Consider the following 26,799-nt stretch of genomic DNA (forward strand, 5'->3'; position numbering starts at 1 on the left):
CTGGACTACATTTCCCGGCGTGCTTTCAGAGCGAGACTTCCGGCAGTACAGGAAGGAAATTGACCAACACGTGAGGCTTTCAGTTAGAGGCAGCTGCGGACAGAATTGGAACGTTCTGCTTTGGTGTGATCATGTTTCTCCAGTATTACCTCAACGAGCAAGGAGAGCGGGTCTACACGCTGAAGGTGAGAAGGGTAAACGGGCTGGATGTGAGCTTAGCGATGCATGTCATTGGAAGGAGCGGTCGAGAGGAGCCTGTGAGTTGCTTAGCTGCTTGGGCGGGGGCGGGACTAAAAACTCCAGAAGCCGCGCGTGGTATTCATTAATGGAAGCAGAAATGCGTGGCTTCTAGACCTTACCGTCGCGTCTCCTGTTTTCATGTTTACCGTTTTTGCGTGGCCCCTGATGTTGAAGCTGAAACTCCAGTGCGTTGGCCACCTGATGCGAAGAGCTGACTCATTTGAAAAGACCCTGATGCTGGGAAAGATTGAGGGCAGGAGGAGAAGGGGAAGACAGGATGAGATAGTTGGATGGCATCACCGACTCCATGGACATGGGTTTGGGTAGACTCCGGCAGTTGGTGATGGACAGGGAGGCCTGGCGTGCTGCGGTTCATGGGGTCGCAAAAAGTCGGACACGACTGAGCGACTGAACTGAACTCCCCATCCCAGCCTCCATCTCCCTTTTGAGGCCAGGGATTGGGTTTTCCCACCATTCCAGTGCTGAGATTATGTTCTTTCTTTCCTCCTCGAGCAGAAGCTTGATCCTTTGGGACAACAGACGTGCTCGGCCCACCCTGCTCGATTCTCCCCAGACGACAAATACTCTCGACACCGAATCACCATCAAGAAACGCTTCAAGGTGCTCATGACCCAGCAGCCTCGCCCCGTCCTCTGAGGATGTCTTAACATTTCGTGTGTCTTCTGCTGCCTGCCAGCCCCCAAGAGACTTTGTGCAGCCAGGCTCTTCAGTCTGTGAGCCTGGAAGCTTGCTCCGACCCTTACTCCTCGAATCCGGTCTCATCTTTGCCTTTGATTATGCTTGTTGTGAAGCAGTCATGGTAGCATCCCCGTCCAAGGGGTGATATTTGAATCTTTTCGTACCTTGAATCACTGCCAGGTTATTAAAATGATTTCAAAGAGCTGTTATTTTGTATGTTGTGGGAAGAAAGAAGTGGTTTAAAAAAAAAAAAAAACGAGGGAGACGAGAGGAAAGAGTACCCCAGGGATACAACAAGACCACTTGGAAGAGAAACCTAGGTGACTGCTGTAGCAGTCGTGCTGTACTGTGAGTCATAGCAGGGTGCTGGGGTAGGGGAAGAAAGCTTGAGAAAGACTTGTGCAACTGTCAGCACTCAGTAAGAAATACCCGTGTTGTCAGTTAAGTAATTTTTTATCCCTTGAAATGAAATTTCACTCAAAATGGAAGAGTTGCTTGAAAAATAATAGCAGCTATATGGGAGGAGGAAGATGTTGAATTGGAAGCCAGAAAACGAGTATTCACCCGTCTATAACTGTGAGAAAGTCAACCTGTTTAGTTCCGTTTTTCTCATCATTTCTAAGTACTCTTCCACCTCTAAAGTTGATAGAGTTCAGTGATGGATCTTAATTCATCCAACCGTTGTGAATAGGAATGCCTTTATGCATTTTTACTACCCCTCTGGAAATATCTTGGAGGGTTTTCTTTTAATCCTGGAAGATATCTTAGGCCATGAGCTTCTATCATGGGGCAACCATAAATTTGTAATCCAATTTCTTTATAGCATAGGGATGATGAGGCAAAATACAAGATTCAAGAAATGATTGCTTCTTCCTCTCCTTATCACTTCGGTACTTCCTGAACTTTTGACGTTGAATTGAATGTTTGCCTAGTGCCACTGTAACATATATCAGCCCAAATTTGACTTATCAAGATTGGCCCTGGAAAGGGGTAAATATATTTCTCACTGACGCTGCTGTCTGACTGTCCTAGCAGAAAAGTTCAGAATAGTTGACTGTTGAGAGAAAAAAAAAAAGAATCTAAAGACTTGGGTCATACGTAGTTAGTAAAAGACATGATTTCCGGTTCTATTACTTATGAGAATGGTGAAATGGGATACTTATTTTCTGTCAAGCAATTTTTGGTTTCTTAGCCTCATCACTTAAGGCTCTTAGCATTAAAGAGATTGTAAAAAGTTGTCCTATCCTATTAGAGGTTAATGTTTGAAGAAAGGCTAGAAATTCTGCAAATGACTAGGGAAAAGGTTCTGCTAAGGAAGTGTTTTAACTTCAGGGGAATTCTTGGTGGTTAGGACTCCCAGCTTCCGCTGCCCCTCGGGTGGCAAGCTCCTGCGTGGGGTAGCTAAAAAAACAAGCAAATCCTATCTTTTTTTTTTTTTTAATGCAGACTATGATTCTGTCTTTAAAAGCGTCCCTGACCTGCCAAAGAAGGATTAGCATTTTCGATACTACCTACGGTGTAGACTAAGGAAAATTCAAATTGGTGTGTGTATACCGAAGATTTTTTTCTTAGGAGATCTCCTAGGTATCTGAGATGTTCTCAGAAATGGGAGACTTTTTAGTATAAAGTGAATGCAAATACACTGTGGTATGAGACAAAATTCAATGTTGTAGAAATCTAGGATTTTTTTTTTTTTAATAAGGGGAATGTCTGTAAGACTGAACAGCAGGCCTGCCTGAAAAGAAAACTGATCAGGGAGCTAAATTTCTTGGCTTCTGCAAGAAAACTGTGAGCCTGAATCAGTATCGCAGGCTTTATAAAGAATCAAGCTTTGAGAAGATTTACATTTTAAATAGGAATCTAGTTTACATTTTGTTACCTGTATCTTTTAAACCAGACTGTGGACTTTGTGTCATATGATAAAAGGAGATTTCCTGGCTCAGGTCTTCAATACTGTTCTCATCTATTATTAAGGATGATGTTAAACATTTTTACTTGTGCTGAGCAAGGACCAGGCAAAGTCAGGCCTCAGGTTGTTGACTTTAAATGACTTTTGATAAACAAGGCCCTACATATAGTACAGGGAACTATATTCAGTATCCTGTGATAAACCATAATGGGAAGAAATATTTTTAAAAATACCTATGTGTATGACTGAGTCACTTTGCTGTACAGCAAAGATTGCACATTGTAAATCAACTATATGTCAATAAATAAAGTTAGGAAAAATTAAAATTAAAAATGTCTTGATCACAGCTCTAGGAAATAACTTGCAAACAAAACATTGATGAGTCAAATTTATTGAACACCTCTATTCATGCATTAAATAAACATGCTAGGGAAAATATGGTGGCAATAATAGAGAAAACACTGGAGTCAAGAGAAAGTATCTCAATGTCATCTTCATGTCTAAAAGATGGTTTTTTAAACGGAGCTTTCAGTCTAACTGAGGTAAAACACAAAATTGTATATATGTAAGGTGTACAATGTGAATATTTGATAGGTGTATACCTGTAAAAACCAGCATTTTTTCCAAAAGACAGCAAATAGAAAATGTAGCACAAAGTATGTATAAATTTGAATATACAATGCTTTGGGATATACCACTACATAAAAACTCCAATGAGGGTCATATGCAATATATACCATGTATTTTGGAGGTATATGGTGGTGTCGGGTTTGTGATTTTTAAAGAAATTATGAATGGTATTTTCAGGATGCTGTTATTCAGTAGAGATGGTTTTTGCGGTTCTGAGGGTATGCGGTATTCCACTGCTCCCTGAAATCCTTCCACCTCTAGAGTTGGTGCAAGACAGCAGGACCTAGAAGGAAAAGCATTTGTTTTTCCAAATGCACGCAGCTGAGGCCCCCACACCCAACTACAATTCCCGTCTTGCTCCGGGCCTCCGACTCTGGGGCCCAACCCCTGCCGCGACCTGAGCGAGCGCATGCGCGTAGCCCTCTCGTCCACCTCGCGGGCTGCAGAGACTGGGCGGGGCTTTCAGGCGCTCGTGGGGACGGTGCCGCCCTCCGACCGCTCCCCTAGGCTTCTCTTCGGACCGTTAACCTCGAATGAGGAACGAGCGGGGAGGAAAGGGCGGGGCTGCGGCGGCGCGGGCCCAGCCCGCCGGGCCGGGGGCCGGGGGCGGCGAGGTCACGTAACTGCATCTCTGGCGTCTGGCCAGGGAGGGGGCGCCCTCCCTGGCAGCTCCAGCGGTCCTGCGCGCGCCGTGGCTCTGAAACAGTTACCGGCTCATAAACAACAGCTGCGCGCGCACCCGCATCAGCTGGCGCCGAGATCCCGCACCTGCGACCTCCTCCTACTCACATCCTCGCTGCTCTCTCCAGCTCAGCCAGGGCCAGCCTGAGGCCACCTCCTCTTCATTTAGAACCCGAAGGAAGAACAGCGAGAGCTGACCTTGCGCCGGGGCTCTGGTAGGGGAGAGAGCTTCTTCGGCAAAGGGGTGGCTCGTCCTGTCACGCGTAAGAGAAACCGAGTGAGCCAGTCGGGGGCTCAATGGACTGACTAGCAGCGACCTGCCTCGATCCTAAGCTGCAGTCCGCGGAGTCTCGATCAGCTAGCCGCCTCCTCCCAGATCCTAGGGACCTTTCTGCCAGAAGAGCGGGCGAGCCACCCCCGCAGGCCTCTTGAAGGCAGAAATCCGCTCTGCCCCTGCAGCCTCTGCTCACCCTTCTCTCCTCATTCTCCTCCAGTCGGAGTGTGCGATTATTTTTCCCGTTATGCGTGCGCACCTCTCCCACCAGACCCAAGTGGATTATCGGCCTCAGAAACATCGGGTGGCTCTACACACACCTCCTCCCAGCCAGACCTGTGGGGTATTCACCTGATAGACAACAGGTGGCCGGATATTCACCGTTTCGCAGTCTGATTTATGCTGTATTCGTCTGATAACGGTGGGCTTGTGCGCACTTTGCTCAACTAACCGTGAGACATTTACAGATAAAAAAAGGACTAACTACCTCGGCCGAAACCTTAGGGTCGAGGCGAGAAAGGCTTCATCACCTGCTTTTCTGACCATGGCCCTGAGCCCACATCCCTGGACCAGAGGAGATAACTAGATATCTCGTCATTCTGAAGAAACGAAGTTACACGAGATTGGCATCGTTTTGTCTTTTTTTTTTTTTTTTTAATATTTTTCAACTGTTGGTACTGCACTTTTTAGGACAGCTTGAATTCTTGAGTAGAAGGATTCTTATATGTAGTGGCTTTTCGTGTGGTGTAAATCAAGGTAACTGAAGGTTGTTTTTCGTGTTTTTAGTTATCTTTTCTATTTTTGCAATCAGAAGTAGCCTGCAAAGGAAGAAGGGTTTTGCAGGGGTTTTCTTTTTTCCTTGTCCTTATAAAGGAAGAGAAAAATAAAAATGCATCCTCCAGAAACCACCACCAAGATGGCTTCAGTTCGGTTCATGGTGACACCAACAAAGATCGATGACATTCCAGGTTTGTCCGACACCAGTCCGGACCTCAGCTCTCGATCCAGTTCCCGAGTAAGATTTAGCTCCCGGGAAAGTGTGCCGGAAACCAGCCGTAGTGAGCCTATGAGTGAGATGTCTGGAGCCACCACTTCCCTGGCAACGGTTGCACTGGATCCAGCCAGTGACCGGACATCTAACCCCCAGGATGTTACTGAGGGTGAGTAGAAGCATAGATAACAAAATACTTCCATTACTGACCTGTTTGTCCAGGATGAAAATATACCGAGATCACGTTTCCATTATAAAATAATCATTAGGAACCAAGGAACCTCTTTTTGAGATGTTCAGGAACCCTCTGGGATAATGGTTGCATAGCGAATCTCTGCAGTAAGTAACTTGGTGTGTTTGAAGGTATATGGCAAGAAGGAAAGTGGTTGTGCTTTGACTTCCTCGTTTTTTGTCTCAGACTTGAAATAGATCTTTTGGTTGAGTATCAAATAATTTAATCATTTTTCAGGAAGGAGAATCCTAAATGGTAAAATTTAATGTAGAGTTGGCTTTGGGGGGGGTCTTAACTATGACAGTTTGCTTTTAAGGTCAGTTATGTGGAGTAGTTATTGATCATATCTTAGTTATTGGCTTTCCTAAAGAGGCTTAAGATATTGTATCACAAAATTCTTTTTGAGAATTTATAGTTTTACAGAGGCAGTTGTTCCAGTTGCTAAGCTCAGTCAGGGTGAGGGTGGGTAGATCTGAGTGGGCTGCCCTGTCCAGTGGAGAATTCTAAAGACGCTTTTAGGGCCTGATTCCACATACATTTTTTTTTTTTCATTTTGAACTTTAGATGGCATGTACTGAGTATTAAGCCTTTGTAGTCAGAAATAGCACATGAGCCACTTTTGACTTGTATTGACCACTGCAGACCTTTAGCTTCCTAAAGCAATTTGTGTCAACAGGCTTGGAGGTTTCCATTGCGTTTAGTGAGAAAGAGGTGATGAGATAAAACAGGTCATAACATTTTTTGGACTAAAGTAGAAAATTTGAGAAATACTGTACTGCTTTATATATTTAATTTTATGCTGTGTTCTAACATAGCTCTGCCTGGTAATGAAAATTCTCTTAAGAATTTTAAAAGCTCTTAAAATTATATTCTACCCACATTTGAAAACCATCTTCAGCCACTGACTTGCTATTTTCCGGTGTCAGGAAATATTGTTCCTTCTAACCTACAGGGTGCAGGAAACCAAAATGATTTTAGTTCCTTATTTCTGTTTAGTGTGTTTTAATGTAAGGAGACAAGGTAGATTTGCTAGTTTATGGTCCTTGACTAATTTTTTTTTTTAATGAAGACCTTACAGGTCAATTCCTGGACTTAACAATTTTCACCTTCATGACTGAGTTGATGTTATGTACCATGGTATTAAAATTACATTATGGAATTAAAATAATTGATCATTTTCTCTTCTTCCACATTCTAAATTATAGTTTTAGTTTTTACCCTTTATACTGTGTTTAGGTTGTAAAAATGCCAGGTAAAGACTATAACAGTGTTAATTTTTTTAATGTTGTAATTGTCATTTGTTGTTCTTTAGTCTCGAGTCCTGTCTGACTCTTTTTGTGACCCCACGGCCTGTAGCCCACTAGGCTCCTCTGTCTGTGGGATTTCCCAGGCAAGAATACTGGAGTGGCTTCTCTTTTCCTTCTCCAGGGGATCTGCCCGACCCAGGGATCAAACTCAAGTCTTCTATTTGGCAGGCGGCTTCTTTATCACTGAGCCACTTGGAAAGCCTGTAATTGTTATTAGATAACACAGGTTCTATTCCTGGGTCCAGAAGATCCTCTGGAGTAGGAAATGGCAACCTACTCCAGTATTCTTGCCTGGGAAATCCTTTGGACAGAGGAGCCTGACAGGCTTCAGATCATGGGGTTGCAAAAGAGTTGGACATGACTGAGCACACATACACAATTTATACTTAAGTGTTGATTTGCAAGTTATGTATTATAGAATTGTATTTTTGTTGTTTCTAAAAGTAGACATATCAGTAATGTATTAACCTTGCAGAGACAGGATCCTTGTCTGGGCTGCTCTTCTTATCTATAAGCCATTCTTTAAGGTCTACAGTGGTATCACTTCACACCGTAAGGATAAAACCATAAGGGTGAAACTGCGAACTTGTCTAGTGAAATCTATCTTGTCTAGGTGAAATCTATCTTGTTTAGGTGGGTATTGAAGTTAAAGCTTGGTCCTCTATCTAACATATTCCTTAATGTTTAGTTTCTGGTACTAGATCAAAGGGAAATTAACAGTCTGGCCATTAGATCACACTTTTTTCTAGAGTACTCTTGGGAAATGAGTTTCCTACTTTCCCAGTGACCTATTTTTTTTCTTACTATCTTTTAAAAAAATTCTTATGATGGCAATCATCCTGTGATATATTTCCCACGGAGGGAACTGGTTAAAAATATACTTCCTCTACCTTTGGTCTTGTAATATGCAGATGCCATTATTAGACTTAGAGGTGGCTCAGCTGGTAAGGAATCCGCCTGCAATTCGGGAGACCTGGGTTTGATCCCTGGATTGGGAAGATCCCTGGAGCTACCCACTCTAGTATTCTGGCTTGGAGATTTCCATGGACTGTGTAGTCCATGGGTTGCAAAGAGTCGACTGAGTGACTTTCACTTTCACTTTCAAACTTCAAAGAATGCTGTTGTCAAGAAAATCAAGGACGTGTGTTAATCTACATTTGTCTCTGGGCTGGATTTAATAAAGGAAAACAACTACTTCCTTGACTCTATCCATATGCTTATAAGATATTTCAGAATTGTTTCTTGTTTTACCACTTAGAATTGTAATCACAATTTAGTGATTGCAACATTGGTGTGATTCTCTCTTTTGTCCACAATTCCCTTGCCTCCCACATTTCTTCCCACCTTCAGTTTATTATCTTGTCCTATACCTTTATTAACATTACATTACACAACCAAGGAGGGGTGACACACACAGTTTTAAATATTTCTATCTGTATTTTAATTGTTTTCTACTATTGACCTCTTGAAAAGTAATTATCTTTCTGCTATCCAAGTATTTATAGTTCTCTTTCATTTTGTCACTGTCCCATTAGAATTTCTGGACTGTCAAGCTGGTAAATAAAATCAACAATCTTAGCACTATACTTGCTTGTGCATGAAGAATGCTTTAAATGTACAGAAGGAACTTTTGAGAGTGGACGTCTCCAGAGAGTTATGAAAACAGGGTGGAGAGAAGGAATTTCCCTTTAAACAATTCAGTAAAGCATATACAATGTTTTATATTGAAAGTGTATCACTTTTATTCTTTATATAAGAAATTCTACCTTTAAAAAAATCATTTTTTCTTTTGGGTTGTGCTGGTTCTTCATTCTGCTCCGAGGGCTTTCTGTGCCGTGAGTGGGGACTCCTCTTCATTGTGGTGTATGGACTTCTCGCTGTGGTGGGTTCTCTTGCTGCAGAGCACAAGTTGCCTACGGCATGTGGAATCTTCTTGGACCAAGGATCAAACCCATGTCCCCTGCATTAGCAGGCAGATTCTTATCCGCTGTAGCACTAGGGAAATCTGCAAGTGTATGACTTTTAATTTAAAAAAAATTTAGTAGCCATAGCATATTAGTTAGGGAACTTTCAGATGCTCAAGAATCAAATTCTCATCAAACCCCATTTTAATAAATGAGGAAACCAAGGGTTACAGAGATGGTTATTTATAGATTCTGAGTAGCAGAGCCGAGAGTGAAGTACAGGTGTCCTCACCTCTCTGTCCGTGGCTTTCCGTTTGCCTCTGCCACAATGAACATTTTTTACGTTAGTCTCATAACTATTTGGTTAACTTAAATGATTGCTAAAATAATAATGCCAAGATAGAGCAGAGAGCATATCTTTCTATGTCTTGTACAGGCTCTAATAACATTTCAACCTTTTCCAATTCAACAAATGCTCCTGGGGGCTCTGATATGTATGAGGCACTCCAGTAGAAATTATAGGTCAAACCCCATTTTACTAAATACTCAGGTAAAATATAGGTTCTGCCTTTGGAGAGCTCATAGAAATAAATAGTGGTGAAAATGACAAGAATGCTTGCACCAATGTTTACTGAGCAATTATTATGGGCTAGACCTATTCTGGGTGTGAAGGATGCCGGACTGAGAAAAAGAATCCCATTACTGTTCTAAGGAAAGTTATGATGTAATAGAGAAAACAAACAAAATTTTGTATAAATTAAAATGTTGTATGATAAATGTAGGAAGAGAAGTGTACATCAAAAAAGAAAAATAAAGTAAATTTTAGAATAATACAGTAGAAAAATACAGTAAAGGAAAATGATGAACTGAGACCCTGAGAGACTGGAGGACTTGACAGGTAAAATGGTAGTGAAAGATGCAGAAGGGTTAAAGACCGATCAGATGTTTGAAAGTTGGACTTAATGTATTCAGAGGTGGAGCAGTTCCAGTGTTAACGTGATCCTAGTGTACAGCCTTGGGAGTAGGTTTCTGAGGTGGAGTAAAAATAAAAGCCAGTTGAGTCAAGAAGCTCTAAGTGTACTTTGAGGCTGGCTGTCCCCAAATTTTTATTGATGGTTGTTAGCTGCTAGAGGGAGAAGGCAATGGCACCCCACTCCAGTACTCTTGCCTGGAGAATCCCATGGACGGAGGAGCCTGGTGGACTGCAGTCCATGGGGTCGCTAAGAGTCGGACACGGCTGAGCGACTTCACTTTCACTTTTCACTTTCATGCATTGGAGAAGGAAATGGCAACCCACTCCAGTGTTCTTTCCTGGAGAATCCCAGGGATGGGGGAGCCTGGTGGGCTGCCGTCTATGGGGTTGCAGAGAGTCAGACACGACTGAAGCGACTTAGCAGCAGCAGCTGCTAGAGAGGCAAGAGTAATTTAGATAAGCCCCTCCTCCATGGGGTCACCTCTTTCTGCCACCTTGTCTCATTCAATTTCAAATCCAGATAGATCAGATCTTTAAGTCCCTACATCTCTTACACAGACTACTTCTATAGTACCTATTTCAGTTAGGCTGTAAAGTTCTTAAGGACAGGGACATCAAATTGTCTTTGTATCTTCAGAGCATAATGTTGTCAATTAAAAAAAAAATGCACAACCTAAAAGTGGAGAATTATATTTTATTTGGCAAAAAATGCACAAACTAAAGTTGAGAATTATATTTTATTTGGCAGACTTACTGAGGACTTCAACCTGAAGATGGCCTCTCAATAAGCCCTGAGGGACTGTTGTAAAGGAGGAGGATATGGAGGAGCCAGGATATATAGGAGTTTTTGCCAAAAAAACAAATAGTTGAAACATCGAAAGATTACTGCTTGTTAAGGAAAACTAGACATCTCAAGTTAACAAATTTAGTGCTTTTCTATGTATGAGAAGATGCAAAACTCTGGGCTTATTGAAATCATTCCTTTGAGATGCACCTTAGCTATCTAGGGCCAGTATCCTGTTTTTCTCCACTTTGAATCCCCTCAAGGTGCACCATTGAGGGTGACTGCAATGACTGATGTCTTGATGGCCTCAACAGCCATTGTTCACTGATACAGCAGGCAACATTCTTTGTCCATCGTATTTAAAAGCTCTTCAGCCAGAGTTGGGGACCATAGCTCAAAAGGAAAGAGGGATTAATGTAATATACATGTGAAGAATTTTCCTACTATAGGTGGGCTTCGAAGGGTAAGTAGACATTCACCAAGTGGATGAGGCCTGGCAGTCTTTTCCTTAAATGCTGATAGGCCTTAACAAATATTTATCTGCGCTTGGCACCATTATATTACACAGGGACATTAAGCCCACTCTGCTGATCCACCAATTCTGTGTTATTAGTAGGCATATCAGTCTCTCGAGCTGGGGTTAAATAATGTTTGACTAAGAATCAGAATAAAATTGGAAAGCTATCTTTTTTTTTTCCTCATAAAAACACGTTTCAGAGCACCAAGCACTTTTTTTATACTTTTGGGAAAAAAGTCTAGTTTTTTGCACCAAACAAAACTAAGTGAATTACACTGTATTGACAATTATAGGTGACTGTTAACTTTCTTTTAAATATACCTTTCATATTATATGATTATTGAATACTGTCCATTTTACTTTGACACGCTAATAAAGAGCTGTAACTAACGTGTATAAGGTAGTAAAAGGATAGTTTTGTAAAAACATGTGGATTTGGTACGTTCTTAGTTTTCCTAATAGCATCCTCTGGTAGGTTTTTTTTTCCCCAAGCTCAATTTGCATCCCCCATTTTTTTAAAAGACAAATTATTGTGTGAAACATTTTGGTTACAGAGCAAGTCTCCTCAATACTGCACTGTTAGTGATTAAATTGTATAATGTATTATCAATATTTTATACCGCAAGTAGCAATCAGCTAAATCCAGTGTGGCAAATTTTATTGAATAATTAGAATTTTCAACAAATAAGTGAATGGGGTGAAAGAGGAGTTGATGGAAAGGGGGAAAGGCTGTTTCAGATAAAAGGAATATCAACCAAATACATGTGTGGACTTTTTTTGGATTTTGATGTTAACAAACAACTGTAAAAAGACTTGAGAAAATCAGGGAAACATGACCATGCACTTAATATTAAGCAACATTAAGGAATTATTGTGAATTTCCTTAGTTATATTTATGACACTGTGGTAATGTAAAGCCCGTATCTATAGAGATACATATTGACATATTAACAGGTGAAATGAAGTATACTCCACCCTCCCCTCATACCAAAAAAATAAAATTTGAGAGATAGACAAGACTGGCAAACATTTATGATTTGTTGAATTGGAGTAAAAGGTACATGAGGATTCATCTTACTGTTTTCTCTGATTTTGTGTATATTTGAAAATATCTGTAATACAAACTTTTACAAAGTTGGACTGAAATCCAGAAATAGACTTAATAGAAAGGACTTTCTTTTATAGAGTCTGTCCAGAATACTCTAGATATTTGATTAAATATTAGTGACTGGAAGAGTGATTACTTCAACTTCTTGTCTTTTATCCTGGGTAGTCTCACCTATCTCCTCACTAATTCTTTGCATCAGAGGCCTTTTTCTTTTCCTGTCAGAGGCCTGTTTATTTTTATTTTTTCTTTTTAATTTATTTTTTTATGAAGGATAATTGCTTTACAGAATTTTGTTGCTTTCTGTCAAACCTCAACATGAATCAGCCATAGATATACATATATCCTCTTTTGAACCTCCCTCCCATCTCCTGCCCCATTCCACCCCTCTAAATTGATACCGAACCCCTGTTTGAGTTTCCTGGGCCATACAGCAAATTCCTGTTGGCTATCTATTTTACATATAGTAATATTAAGTTTCCATATTATTCTTTCCATACATCTCACCCTCTCCTCCCCTCGCTCCATGTTCATAAGTCTATTCTCTATGTCTGTTTCTCCACTGTTGCCCTGTAAATAAATTCTTCAGTACCATTTTACTAGATTCTGTATATATGCGTTAGAGTACGATATTTATCTTTCTCTTTCTGACTCACTTCACTCTGTATAATAGGTTCTAGGTTCATCCACCTCATCAGAACTGACTCAAATGTGTTCCTTTTTATGGCTGAGTAATATTCCATTGTGTATGTCCCACAACTTCTTTATCCATTCATCTGTCAGTGGACATCTAGGTTGCTTCCATGTTCTAGCTGTTGTTAATAGTGCTGCAATGAACAATGGGACACATGTGTCTCTTTCAATTTTGGTTTCTTCAGGGTATATGCCTAGGAGTGGGATTGCTGGGTCATATGGTGGTTTTATTCATAGCTTTTTAAAGAATCTCCATACTGTCTTCCATAGTGGCTGTATCAATTTACATTCCCACCAACAGTGCAAGAGCGTTCCCTTTACTCCACACCCTCTCCAGCATTTATTGTTTGTAGACTTTTTGATGAGGCCCATTCTGACCCTTGTGAGGTGATACCTCATTGCAGTTTTGATATGCAATTCTGAGGGATTCTCATAAACTTTGCTTTGCTATTACCTGTACTGGGAATGGAAGAGAAGGAAGAGGGCCTGGGAACCTAAGAGTCTTATATAGTCATGCTTTTCTGTGTTAAAGCTGTTAAAATAAGAGGAATGTTTTAAGGCAATTTGTGCTGACCTAGAAGGATGATATTTTGCTGTAAACTTGGATCAAAGCTGCCTTTTTTTTTCTTCCTCTGTGTAATAAATGCTTTTGGACTAGCCAGACCTAAAATGGCCACCTTTGCAAGCTTCACTGGAAAAGGGAAAATTGGATTTCAGTCTCCCCCTCCTTGCCCTTTTGGCCTGATGTAAGCTACATAGCTTCAGCTGGTGGGCCTGTTGACTCAGAGTAATGCACATTATATGTATTTAAGTTCTTAGTGATGTGTTTCTTAGCAGTAGATATGAAAATTTGGAGAGCTGTATTATAGGAATTATGAAAGCACTTTATTTTGTGATTGTCTAAAACAGTATATTATTTTAATGAAATTTTAGAAGTAAGTGGAAAACCAAGAAGATATTCCCCATTAAAACCTTGTTATTAGTGCTTTGGTGTACTTTGTAGAATCCCTGCAATGATGTATAAAGTTATGAGCACAAAACTGCAGAGCATACAACACACACACACAAACACACACACAGCACCTTGCTTTAACTGCAGAAGTTCAATAATTGATTAATAGGAAATGTTATTACTGTATTTACTCAGTTCTAAAGTGTTCATTTGTCAAATTTTTAACATTTCTGATTCTCAAGTGCATCTTACTTTTGAAAAGTTTTAATCTACTTAAATCACAGGTAGAACGTAACAGTTACCAAGATATCAGAATCAAACCAATATTGTAAATAAGTCAATCTGAAAGGCTATGCGAAACTAGAAAATTTGAAGTTACCTCTGGGTATCTTAATTGAAAAAATGCAAGGGCTAAAGCTTTTTTCTTCTTCTTAAAATTTATCTTTTTGTATTTAGACAGGATAGAAAAATGTAAACAAAAGCAGTATTAAGTTGTTAAGAAATGGTAGATATACTTAGGTCTTAACCCTAACTTCAGTTTTTGTTTTGGGTGGTTTTTTTTTTTTTTTTCCTGGCAGGGAGAGTAGTTTGGCCATGCTGGGTGCACGTGGGATCTTAGCTCCTTGACCAGGGATTGACCTCAGGCCCCTTGCATTGGGAGCAAGAAGCCTTAACCACTGGACCACCACGGAAATCCCATGGTTTTTTCCTTTTTAAAATTTCCTGTTATTTTAACTGAGAGCTGGTTTCAGTCTTCTGCTTTGTATTTTTGTTGCTCCATAGCTAAGCCTTATTATATTTTATATGGCCTTGAGAAATCCATGCAAGATATTCAGTTGATAGCATTCATCTGTTCACAGGTGGAACCTTTTTGTAGATAGCTTTAATATTTGGCAAAGTGGCACCTAAATTTCCTCTATTTTATCAAAAGCTTTTTACTTTGTGGATAAGAGTCTTCATTTTTCATATTGTTAATTTTTAAAAAGCAAACAGTATTAAGTTTAAAACTCTTGTATACACATGTACAGTTTCACTTCGAGGAGCTGTGATAATTAAATCCATCTGAAATTTATCTTTATTTTGAGAGCATTTGCTTTTAATATTTAAGCATCTTTTTATATTCAGAAATAATTCACAGTGGCTAATTTACATCAAGATGGTTGTAAAAAATTCTGCTTTTTATTTTATTTTTTTCTAGTTTAGCAGTGTGCTAATTTCCAAACAAAGCTTTAGGAATTAATAGAAAATGGAAAACAGGTTTCTTCTTAAATGAGGTTAATTCTCTGTTGAAAAATCATCAGTTTTGATATTATTTCATTTAAAAAATTATGTCATTTACTTCTGAGTTAAGATAGATTTCTTCTCCAGGAAAAAGCTGAAGCTGACAGTGTTAATACCTGTCCAAGGTCTTACAAGAAATAAATTGAAGAATAGTGATTTGAACCCAGTGTGTGTGATTCTGACACCACTATTATTATCTTTTCTTGGCTGTGCTGGGTCTTGCTGTGCACCGACTTTCTCTAGTTGTGGCTGAGCAAGGGGTACTCTCTAGTTGCAGTGCCTGGGTTTTTCTCAAGGTGGTGGCTTCTTCTATTGCAGAGCACAGGCCCTTGGGCACTCAGGCTAAGTAGTTGGGGTTTGTAGGCCTAGTTGCCCTGTGGCACATGGCATCTTCCTGGAACAGGAATTGAACTCCTGTCCCCTGCATTGGCAGGTGGAATCCTAGCCACTGGACCATCAGAGAAATCCTAACACCAGTATTCTGGTCATTATACTCTGCTAATGCAACAAGGCAAACTGATTTTCTGAGGAGGCCTTACAAATAGCTGAGAAAAGAAGAGAAGTGAAAGGCAAAGGAGAAAAGGAAAGATATACCCACCTGAATGCAGAGTTCCAAAGAATAGCAAAGAGAGAGAAGAAAGCCTTCTTAAGTGGACAATGCAAAGAAATAGAGGAAACAACAGAGTGGGAAAGACTAGACATCTCTTCAAGAAAATTAGAGATACCAAGGGAACATCTTAGGCAAAGATGGACACAATAAAGGACAGAAATGGTATGGACCTAAAAGAAGAGGTGGCAAGAATACACAGAAGAACTATACAAAAAGATCTTCATGACCCAAGGTCACACCATGATGGTGTGATCACTCACCTAGAGCCAGATATCCTGGAGTGTGAAGTCAATTGGCCTGAGGAAGCATCACTACGAACAAACCTAGTGGAGATGATGGAATTCTAGCTGAGCTATTTCAAATTCTAAAAGGTGATGCTGTTAAAGTGCTGCACTCAATATGCCAGCAAATTTGGAACAGTCAGCAGTGGCCACAGGACTGGAAAAGATTAGTTTTCATTCCAGTCCCAAAGAAAGGCAATGCTAAAGAATGTTCAAACTGCCACACAACTACACTCATTTCACATGCTAGCAAGGCTGTGCTCAAAATCCTTCAAGCTAGATTTTAACAATATATGGACCTAGAACTTTCAGATGTTGAAGCTAGATTTAGAAAAGGCTTTCTAAAGAGATCAAATTCCCAACACCTGTTGGATCATAGGAAAAGCAAGGAAATTCCAGAAAAACATCTACTTCTGCTTCATTGACTACAGTAAAGCCTTTGACTGTGTGATCACGACAAACTGGAAAATTCTTAAGAGAGATGGAAATACCAGACCACCTTACCTGCCTCCTGGGAAATCTGTATGCAGGTCAAGAAGCAATAGTTAGAACTAGACGTGGAACAATGGACTGGTTCCAAATTGGGAAAGGAGTGTATCAAGGCTGTATATTGTCACCCTGTTTGTTTAACTTATAGGCAGAGTACATCATGGAAAATGCTGGGCTGGATGAACCTCAAGCTGGAATCAAGATTGCTGAGAGAAATATCAATAACCTCAGATAGGCAGATGACACCACCCTAACAGAAGAAACTTCCTCTTTAGAGCAAATAAAGAGCCTCTTGATGAAGATGAAAGAGGAGAGTAAAAAAGCTGGCTTAAAATTCAGCATTCAAAAAACTTAAGATCATGGCACCTGATCCCATCACTTCATGGCAGATAGATAGGACACAATGGGAAACAGTGACAGACTTTATTTTCTTGGGCTCCAAAATCACTGCAGATGGTGACTGCAGCCATGAAATTAAAAGGCACTTGCTCCTTGGAAGAAAAGCTATGACAAACATAGACAACACATTAAAAAGCGGAGACATTACTTTGCCAACAAAGGTCCATCTAGTCAAAGCTATGGTTTTTCCAGTAGTCACGTATGGATGTGAGAGTTGGATCATAAAGAAGGCTGAGCACCCAAGAATTGATGCTTTTGAACTGTGGTGTTGGAGAAGACTCCTGAGAGCCCCTTGGACTGCAAGGAGATCAAAGCAGTCCATCCTAAAGGAAATCAGTCCTGAATATTCATTGGAAGGACTGATGCTGAAGCTGAAGCTCCAAAACTTTGGCCACCTGATGTGAAGAACTGACTCACTGGAAAAGGCCCTGATGCTGGGAAGGATTGAGGGCAGGAGGAGAAGAGGAGAATAGAGGATAAGATGGTTGGATGGCATCATCGACTCAATGTACATGAGTTTGGGCAAACTCTGGGAGGTGGTGAAGTACAGGGAAGCCTGGCCAACAATGGTTGGCTCTGCTGCAATATTTATTAAGCTGCAAATGTGTAATAAGAGTAGAAGAGGTATGAGGAAATGCAAGTTTTATGTTCTGTGTATATTTTTGCAATATTTTGCCTCACATTGTGGGCGTGAAAGGAAATGTTTTTTAAAAAATGTCGTAAAATGGTATGTTTCCAGAACAACGTAAGGTTCTATGTTCCTAACAAGAAATCTGGCCTAAAAATGCATTTTTCACTCTGTTTTACACAAATGATCTCAAGTACCTAGGACATTATGAAAGTGAAAGTTGCTCAGTTGTATCCAACTCTTTGCCACCCCATGGACTATACAGTCCACGGAATTCTCCAGGCCAGAAGACTGGAGTGGGTAGCCTTTCCTTTCTCCAGGGGATCTTCCCAACCCAGGGATCGAACCTGCGTCTCGGGCATTGCAGGCGGATTCTTTACCAGCTGAGCCACAAGGGAGGCCCCAGGGCGTTATAATAATGCTTAATTAACATGAAGATGCACTGATTTAGTTACATTAGTCCATCTAAAAAAAGGAAGTGAAGAAAGTGTTAGTCGCTCAGTTATGTCCAACTCTTTGCAACCCCATGGACTGTAGGCCACCAGGCTCCTCTTGTCCCTGGAATTCTCTAGGCAAGAAAACTGGACTGGGTTGTCATTGACTTCTCCAGGTGATCTTCACAACCCAGGGATCAAATCCAGATCTCCGGCATTGCAGGCAGATTCTTTACTGTCTGAGCCACCAGGGAAGCCATCTAAAGTTAGTTAATATTCATGTTTTGACCCTTGTCTCAATAGATCTATTTTAATTTATTTTTAAACAAAGTGTTTGTATTAGAGACTTGTTTGTACAAGAGGAAAAAAGTCCACTCAAAGCATCATCTGTCATTATGCATTAACCTCCAACACTCATGGGTTCCCACTGGATCACTGAATCTTAACAATAAGTCTGTGCCTGTCATCCTCAGTAAATCTATTTTAAAATGGAGTTTTGTTGCTGGGGAAAAAGAAAGCAATAATTTATAAAAAAAAATACTTGTTCTCTGACATAAAAATTAACAAGGAAATTTTGTTTCAAATTATGTTTTCATTTTCCTTTATATTTTAGAAATATGTCCTAAGTTTTGATAATGTTTAATATCCGTTTTATTGTCTATGTACTACTGGTAGTATTGACTAGAAGCCCGTAGATCATATTTCAAAATGAAAGAATGAAGTATCATACCTCAGAAATGAAAATCTGAGTTACTGAGTAGTTCATGTTTTCATACTTAGGTTGATTTTTTGGGGGGGCCTCTCATTTGTAGGTTACAATTGACATTGGGATGAGCAACCTTATATTGGGAATTGCAATACTCTGAAAAAGATAACAGTAGAAGCTGAGGGCTCTAAGTACTCAAAGGCTTTTGATAATGCCTTCTTTAGTATTTGGATCAGTAGCCAAAATGAATGGCATAGCTCTCCAACTAGCACTAGCAATCAACTGTTATTCTTTCCTCTAGTGAAGACTCACAGCTTAAGGTTCCTACAGAAGAAACTGGGCAAGGTGGTACTGTTGCGCTGTCAAGATTGGTTCTATAAGTTACACTCCTGGTTTTATATTGCTTGTTATTATGTAGTTAATAGGATAATAAGTCTGCGAGCTCCTTGAGGGCAGGAACAGTGTCTTCTTCTCCATTGCATTCCTCTTTCCTGGCATATGGCATATTGAATAAATGCATGAGTCCTTCAGCCTCAGTAAAGCATGAGATTTTTCTGATGTTTTGATTTGGAGAACTCTTTGTTATCCTTACCCTATAGTATTACGAATCCATCAGAAAATAATGTCTTTTTTTGTATTTACTGTCTTTCAGTCATCAGTCCCAAAATACATTATAAATATTATTTTATAAATATCCATTCATAGACAATTTTATGTAATTTTGAGATTTAGAAGTCTTAATGCCTTACTATCCATGATAGTTGGTCCTCACCAAAGTAACTGACTCATTTAATTCTTTTTATAGTTGTCTACATAGCAAGGCAAAATTTAGAATTTGTGATCATTTTTATACTTTAAATTAATATTTATTGCCCCAGTATTTGAAGGAGAAAAAGGTTTTGCTGAGTATGTTAAATAGGAAATTTATGTATAATGAGATTCTGTATACTTTTCAAATTTAAGTAGTGAACTGCCCATTGACTTCTAATAAAATGTTTAGAACATTCTCTAACAGAGCCATTCAGAGTGAGGTATGCAGATGGTGCTGGATCATGAGCTATTTATTAACCTGCTTACCTCTATGAGGAGATAATGTCAGAAATTAAGTTTTTAGAACTTGCTTAGCAATTTGTTAGAGTAAGTTTATGTCTATTGAGTCTAACAATAAAAATTGGAATTCGTGTTTTGTATATTTCATTTTCTAGTAATTTTTATTTTATGTTTTTATAGGTCTTTTTTTTTTGTCCATAATGAATGGCAATTTAAAGAAAAATAGTCCTTTACCAAAGATAATTTGCAATGAGAGTGTGGTTCTAGATAATTTGCATAGGTTTTGTACAGTTCTCAATGGTCATGATTCTTTAAAAAAAAAAAAATTTAAGGTGCTCTGTGTGTCTCTTTAAATTTTTTTTTTTTTTAAAGAATCATGACCATTCTTTAAAAGAATGGGTATATTTTGGGTAATATTTTGAAAGTACAATTTACCACTCTACACTATTCTGTTATTAATTTTTAATCATGGTTAACAATTCATGATAACCAGCATTTTATTTTATTCAACCCATTTATTAAAAAAAAAAAAAGACAAGTTAGCTTCAGTGAAGACACTGAAACAAGTGGAAGTCAACAGGAAATTACTTTCAATCATGTTTGTGTGTGGTGTGGTGGGCGTTGTGTGTCGATTTTCAATTAGCCTGGCTGCAGGCTCCTCAGAGGTGTAGTGTTTTGAGCTTTCTGTCATTGTGCTGTTTCTCTTCAAGGCCAGTTTGTTGTAGTGTTTTGGTAGGATTCTCATAAATGGTGGTCTATAAAATATGGCATTTTTTCTAATAAAAAATTCAATTAAAAAAAAAAAAGATAGTCACAAGCGTTTCAGTGAAAGTAACTAATAAATATAACATGTATAATATTTAGCCTAAAGAATAAAATGCCCATTTTGCCCTAGCTTGGCCCTATATCTTATTGCTTGAAAATACCATAGATTTTTTAAAAAATTTATTGATGTATAGCTGATTTACAGTGTTGCGTTAATTTCTGCTATGTAGCATATTCTTTTCCATTATGGTTCATTACAGAATATTGAATATAGTTCCCTGTGCTACACAGTAGGACCTTGTTGTTTATCCATTCTCTATAGAGTAGTTTGCATCTGCTAATTCCAGACTCCCAATCCATGCCTCCCTCACCCACTCTTCTCCCTGGCAACCACAGATCTGTTCTCCCCTGGATTTTTTTTAAATGTAAAAATGTAAATATTTCAGACCTGCAAGGTGACTCTCATTTCAAACAGTGTTCAGCACTCTAGAATCAAAGTTCAGGAAAAGCATTTATGCAACTCCTTAAATTTTATGTGAAATGAAATTTGACCCATAAGTGATTTGTTCCAAAGTTTTTTAGATTTCAGTGAACTTCGTTTAGTTCATTTTATTTTTTTTCCAACAGTTTTTTATGAGAAATTTCACACATACACAAAAGTTGAAAGATTATATTATAAATACGCATAACCATGTCCTCTGGAGGCTACACTTAGCATTTTGCTATATTTGTTTTATCATATGTTCATCCCTTCCAATGATCCATCTATTTTTGAAGCATTTCAAAGTTAAAGTGCAGACATCAGTGTGCTTCACACTTAAACACTTCAGTATGTGTATAATTAATGTGTAATGTATAATTTATAATGTTTTTGAGATTCATTCATGTTGTTGTTGAATGTATCAGTAATTCATTCCTGGTTATTGTTGGGTAATAGTCTATTGTACGGAGAAGGCAGTGGCACCCCACTCTAGTACTTTTACCTAGAAAATCCCATGGACGGAGGAGCCTGGTGGGCTGCAGTCCATGGGGTCGCTAGGAGTTGGACACGACTGAGCGACTTCACTTTCACTTTTCACTTTCATGCATTGGAGAAGGAAATGGCAACCCACTCCAGTGTTCTTGCCTGGAGAATCCCAGGGACGGGGAAGCCTGGTGGCCTGCCATCTATGGGATCTCACAGAGTAGGACACGACTGAAGCGACTTAGCAGCAGCAGCAGCAGCAGCAGCAGCAGCAGTAGTCTATTGTATGAATATACTATAGGTTGTGTATCCTGTGATGGATACCTACTAGGCTGTTTCCTGTTTGAACAGTTATGAATAAAGCTGCTAGTACATACTTGTTCAAATTTTTTTGTGATTTTAGCTTTTATTTCTCTTTGGTAAATACCTAGAAGAGGAATTGCTGGGTCATAAAATAGGTGTGTGTTTAAATTTATTTTAAAAGTGCCAGACTTTCTTCCAAAGTGGTCAACATTTCCATTAACATTTGCTCTACATCCTTGCCAATAGTTTTAGTTGTGATTTTAATTTGCATTTCCCTGATGACCACTGATGTTGAGTGTTTTTTTCAATTGGTTATTATTATCCTTGTATATAGCTTCTTTTGTGAATTGTCTGTCTGAATCTTCTGCTCATTTTCTGTTGAGTTGTCTTGTTACTGTTGAGTGGGTTGGGAAGATCCCCTGGAGAAGGGCATGGCAACCCACTCCAATATTCTTGCCTGAAGAATTCCGTGTACAGAAGAGCCTGGTGGGCTACAGTCCATGGGGTCGCAAAGAGTCAGTCATGACTGAGTGACTAACACTTCCACTTTTCTTGGCATTTTTATATATTCAGACCACAAGTCCTTTGTCAGGCATATGTTTTATGAATGTTTTCTCCCAGTCTTTGACTTGCCTATTCATTTGCATAATGGTGTCAGTTTATTGTATTTTTTCAACATTTTGTTATAAAAAATTTCAAACATACAGAAAATTGAAAGACTTATAGTAAACACTCATATGCGTACCACCCAGAATCTATCATTAACATTTTATTATACTTTTCCTGTCACAACTTGTCTATCCATTTATATGCATTTTAAGCTAAATTGTGGATATCAGTTCATTTTCCCCCAATACCTCAGGATACATACTATTAAATAGAATTCATTATCTGTTAGCAGCTTTTTTTTTCTTTCAAGTTAAACTTTTCATACAGTAAAATACACAACTTTTAAGTGAAGATTGACTGAATTTTGACAAATGCATATACGTGTGGAACTCTTAAACTCCATGTCAAGATATAGAATCTTACCAACACTCTGGGAAGTTCTCTCTTGCTCCATCCCATTTAATCCCCACTTCCATTCCTCCAGAGGCAGCCACTGTCCTGTTTTTTATCCACCATATTACTTCTGCCAGCACTTTGCTGTTGGTTGTTTCATATATTACGTATTCTTTTGTTTAAGGCTTCTGTAACTTAGCATCAGGTTTCTGAGATTCATCCATATTGTTGTAGGTATCACTGGTTCATTCCTTTTTATAGCTGAGTAGTAATCCCTTGTATGAATGTATCAGAGTTTTTTTACTCATTCTTTCGTGGGCTTCCTGTTTGGGGCTGGGTTTCCAGTTTCGGGCTATTGTTAATAACTGTTATGAACATTCCTATACAAGTCCTTCTGTGGGAATATATTTTCATTCACAGGGTAAATTCAGGGTGGTAAATACTAAGGAGTGCAATTGTTGGATTATAGGGATAAGTACCAGACCCTTTTCCAGAGTGGTGAACCAGCTTGTGCTTCATTAACAATGTATGAAAGTTCCTTCCGTTCCACAGCCCCACCAAATTTGGTGTTATCCATCTTCCCTGTTTTATCTGTCACGCTGGCTATGGAATGGTATATATACCTCATTGTTTTAGTTTGTTGGTCTTTAAATAGCTGTTTCTTATATCCTACCTTCTCTATCTAACCACCGTTCCTATACAGAACTTACGCATCTCTTCTTTGCCACTCCCCCCCCTTTTCTGTATTACTTTAACTTTGCCTTGAAATTTTTTATAATCCCACACTACCTACAGTGCAATCTAGGAGAGAACTGTTTTAAACTTGCTGACCATTATGACTACCAGAGCATTAAATTGGTAAATAATTTACACCTATTGTAGATTGACAGATATTTGTTACCTTCCTACTTGTTTAGTTTGGGGGATTTTTTAGAGGGGAGAGGTGACAGGATAACATTTGTACATAGGGTTATATGTACAAGCTACATATAGATTTATAAACACAAGTAATTGTTTCTTTCCATTGACTATAAAAAATTAGGTACAATTCAACTCTTTATAAAATAAATATGAAAAAGTAAGATCCCATTGGAAATATCTAGTGACACTAAAGTATTAATAAATTTGAAACCTAGAATATAATATGGAAATCTTTGACAGTGTGGCAGTTGTTTTAAGTTCCTTTGAGTAAATTAGTTGAGTAGCTACCCAAGTCTTTAATATGGAAAAATCACCAAGGGCACTACCACACCTGACTGACTTCATGTCTCTCAGAGAAAAAAATCTCAGTAGCTACAAAGCCTTCTTTTTTTTTCCTTATAGTAATTCTCAGCCTTGGCTGCCTGTTAGAACCATTTGGGGGGAACTTTTCAAAGTCCTGTTGCCCAAGTTCTACTCCAGAGCAGTTATATCAGAATATCTGGGATGGGACTCAGGCATCAGTAGTTTTAACATCTCTCCAGCTGATTCCAATTTGTAGCCTGAGATTACAAACCAGTGTTATGCAGGAACCCATGAAATAAAATTTAAGTAAGTGTATGTGAATTTCTTTTCTGTGAAACCTCTGCGCTGACTACCATCAAAGGTACTGGAGATCTTTAATTTGGGCTTCACCATTTACAAGCTGTGTGACTTTGGGCAAGTTCTTAGCCTAATGTTTCTGTTTTTGTGATGGATTAAATGAGATCCTAATGAAAAGTTTCTAGTGCAGTGCAGTGTACAAGTAGGTCTTTAACAGCTATCGGCTTTGTTCTCTTTTGGAAGTGGTGTATATTGGAATAAATGAGGATTATAAACCATCATTATTCTCTTTTAAATTTAGTGCAGTCTTGCTTGTTAGGTGTTACTAACAACGAAATCCTCCTATTACATCATTAATATGGAAATTAGCACAGAGCTCAAGGCTCAGAGGTTAAAGCGTCTGCCTGCAATGCGGGAGACCTGGGTTTAATCCCTGGGTCGGGAAGATCCTCTGGAGAAGGAAATGGCAACCCACTCCAGTATTCTTGCCTGGAGAATCCCATGGACGGAGGAGCCTGGTGGGCTACAGTCCACGGGGTCACAAAGAGTCGGACACGACTGAGCGACTTCACTTTCGCTCAAGTTACTGAACTCCTGTGTCAGAGTGCTCAGATAGGGCCTCATACTCTGTTAAAGTCATCAACTGAGAACACAATTATCTGATAAAATATATCAGAAGTATGTTATTTTAAGTGTGTGCTAAAGGAACTATACACCTCTGACGGAGGTCAGAGATTTTCTTGGATTGTTTTTTCTTTAAAACACAATGTTTACACTCTGTACAAAACGAAAAATGCTCAACTCTTCTCGTTAAAAATATTTAGCTCTTTTAAACAAATTTGGACTTTCAGGGAAGTTAATGTCTCTTCTCGGGTGTCCTTGTATACCCTACAACATCTTGAACTATGCTTTATATAAAATACATAGGTATTCATTAAATATTTGTTGAATAAATGTTCTCATCTGAAAGATAAGAAAAAACATTGACCTGCATAACTGTTTTCAATATGCTTTGAAATAAAGCAACAACAGAAACTTACAAATAGTTGATTTTCTAAATTGATGTAGTACCAGTCTTTAATGAATTTTTCCCTAGTCTTTGTCCTGTGAGATGTGAGGGCACAGGTTGAGATCTTGATGTGCAAATAACTTAAAGAAACAAGAGGGTGCATACACAATGGACAGAGTTTCAAGCATTCTTCCCGCTCTCCAGCCCTTGCTTCTCTGGGAAAGCAGCCTAAACCATTCTTGTGATTCTCACAGTTTAATAACAAATAAGCAAGAGGTGGAATGCTTAATCCTTTTAAGTGAATGGTAAACACCACCTTGGAAGGCGTGTTTTCCAGGTTCCCCTCCCTTAGGGCCGTAGGTCACGTGAACTGAAAGTACTTCCCGATTCCCTGCCTGGGTCTCCCGTGGGCAGTGATCAGAGTCAGAAAGGGGCACAGCAAGGAAGTGATAGGCAGCGAACGTAGACTGGAAGGAAGCAAACACAGGGAGAGCACACGTTCCTAACTAGAGCGATGCCACACTTCACAGTGACTAAAGTAGAGGATACGGAGGAGGGGGCAGCAGCTCCCGTCTCCCAGGAGGGGGAACCCAGCTTAGCAGAAATAAAAGCCCCGATTCAGCATTCAGATGAACCAGGTGAGTACTCAGCTGGGGAGCTTTGGAGAACTGGAGGTCTCGTGAAAGAAAATAGTACCTAAAATATTCAAAATGCCTCGTTAAGAATGGAGAAAAAGTATTGTGGTTCAAGTGCTTTTCAGTCAGCTGTTTCACTCCTTTGTATACCTGATAACTTTTTTCACATTCTGGTTTATTTTTCCCCACAATGAATTCTGTGTTCATTACCTACAGGTGAAACTGAACCGGTATCCGTGTATGAAAAGCGTTTTCAAGCAAAAAGAAAGGCACAGTTAGAGGCAGTTTATGTGGAATTTAGAATTCATCTTTCGCTCAGTTTAAAAAGTACATCAACAGGGAGCATGGTTCAGCAGTTTTGTACAGTGGACTTTGCACTTGTACTTCTCCAGTTCTTCAGTATTTTGCCTCAGTTTTTTACCAGTTAAAGAGTAATTCAGTAGTAAATCATCTAAGCATTCTTGAATGAAAGAACAAAAGTACAGTAGGTCAATTGTGACTAGCATAGCTTCAGGTTTAATAAATTTGATGAATGTGATTATTCCTATTATTTTCTCTAAATGGTAACAATTAATTACACTTGCTGGGGGAATTGTGGCTTTGAATTTTTAACATGCCGTTAAAATCTGAGTTAATATTATGGTATTAAATACAGCCATAGTTTGAAGCCATTTATATTTTAAGTCTGTAACTTTCATAAATTTTCAAAAATTTCTCTAGTCTGTGAATAAAGGCAAAGGGAATAAAAGTCTCTTAAAATTCCATTTGATTCCGTGATTCTAATTTTCTTTTAGCAAGTAACACATCATAATTCATTGCTGTAACTGCTAT

General features: G+C 39.1%; 2 protein-coding genes across 7 annotated transcripts in view; both read left to right on the top strand.

The window, feature by feature from the left end:
- The first annotated feature begins 52 nt into the window (after positions 1 to 52).
- Positions 53 to 1,141, top strand: NOP10 (NOP10 ribonucleoprotein). Its single transcript, XM_061430661.1, has 2 exons — positions 53 to 185; positions 757 to 1,141. Exons 1-2 carry the CDS (start codon positions 132 to 134, stop codon positions 895 to 897), a joined length of 195 nt encoding a protein of 64 aa, XP_061286645.1. The 5' UTR covers positions 53 to 131; the 3' UTR covers positions 898 to 1,141.
- Positions 1,142 to 4,094: 2,953 nt separating this feature from the next.
- Positions 4,095 to 26,799, top strand: part of SLC12A6 (solute carrier family 12 member 6) — an 84,270-nt gene continuing 61,565 nt past the window's right edge. For 4 of the 6 annotated variants that reach the window (XM_061430648.1, XM_061430650.1, XM_061430649.1 and 1 more), the window contains exon 1: positions 4,095 to 5,593. In XM_061430648.1, coding sequence (XP_061286632.1) covers positions 5,323 to 5,593 — 271 coding nt within the window. In that variant the 5' untranslated portion in view covers positions 4,095 to 5,322. Of the gene's footprint in view, positions 5,594 to 21,829; positions 25,972 to 26,799 lie in introns of those variants that run through there. The other 2 variants (XM_061430652.1, XM_061430653.1) reach the window with 2 other exon arrangements.

The sequence above is a fragment of the Bos javanicus genome, chromosome 10 (assembly GCF_032452875.1).
Source record: "Bos javanicus breed banteng chromosome 10, ARS-OSU_banteng_1.0, whole genome shotgun sequence".
Classification (NCBI taxonomy): domain Eukaryota; kingdom Metazoa; phylum Chordata; class Mammalia; order Artiodactyla; family Bovidae; genus Bos; species Bos javanicus.

Excerpts from the sequence above, each read along its gene's own strand:
- NOP10 (XM_061430661.1), top strand. The coding sequence starts at position 132 with ATGTTTCTCCAGTATTACCTCAACGAGCAAGGAGAGCGGGTCTACACG. Across the intron at positions 186-756 it reads AGCGGGTCTACACGCTGAAG|AAGCTTGATCCTTTGGGACA; the intron begins GTGAGAAGGGTA and ends CTCCTCGAGCAG.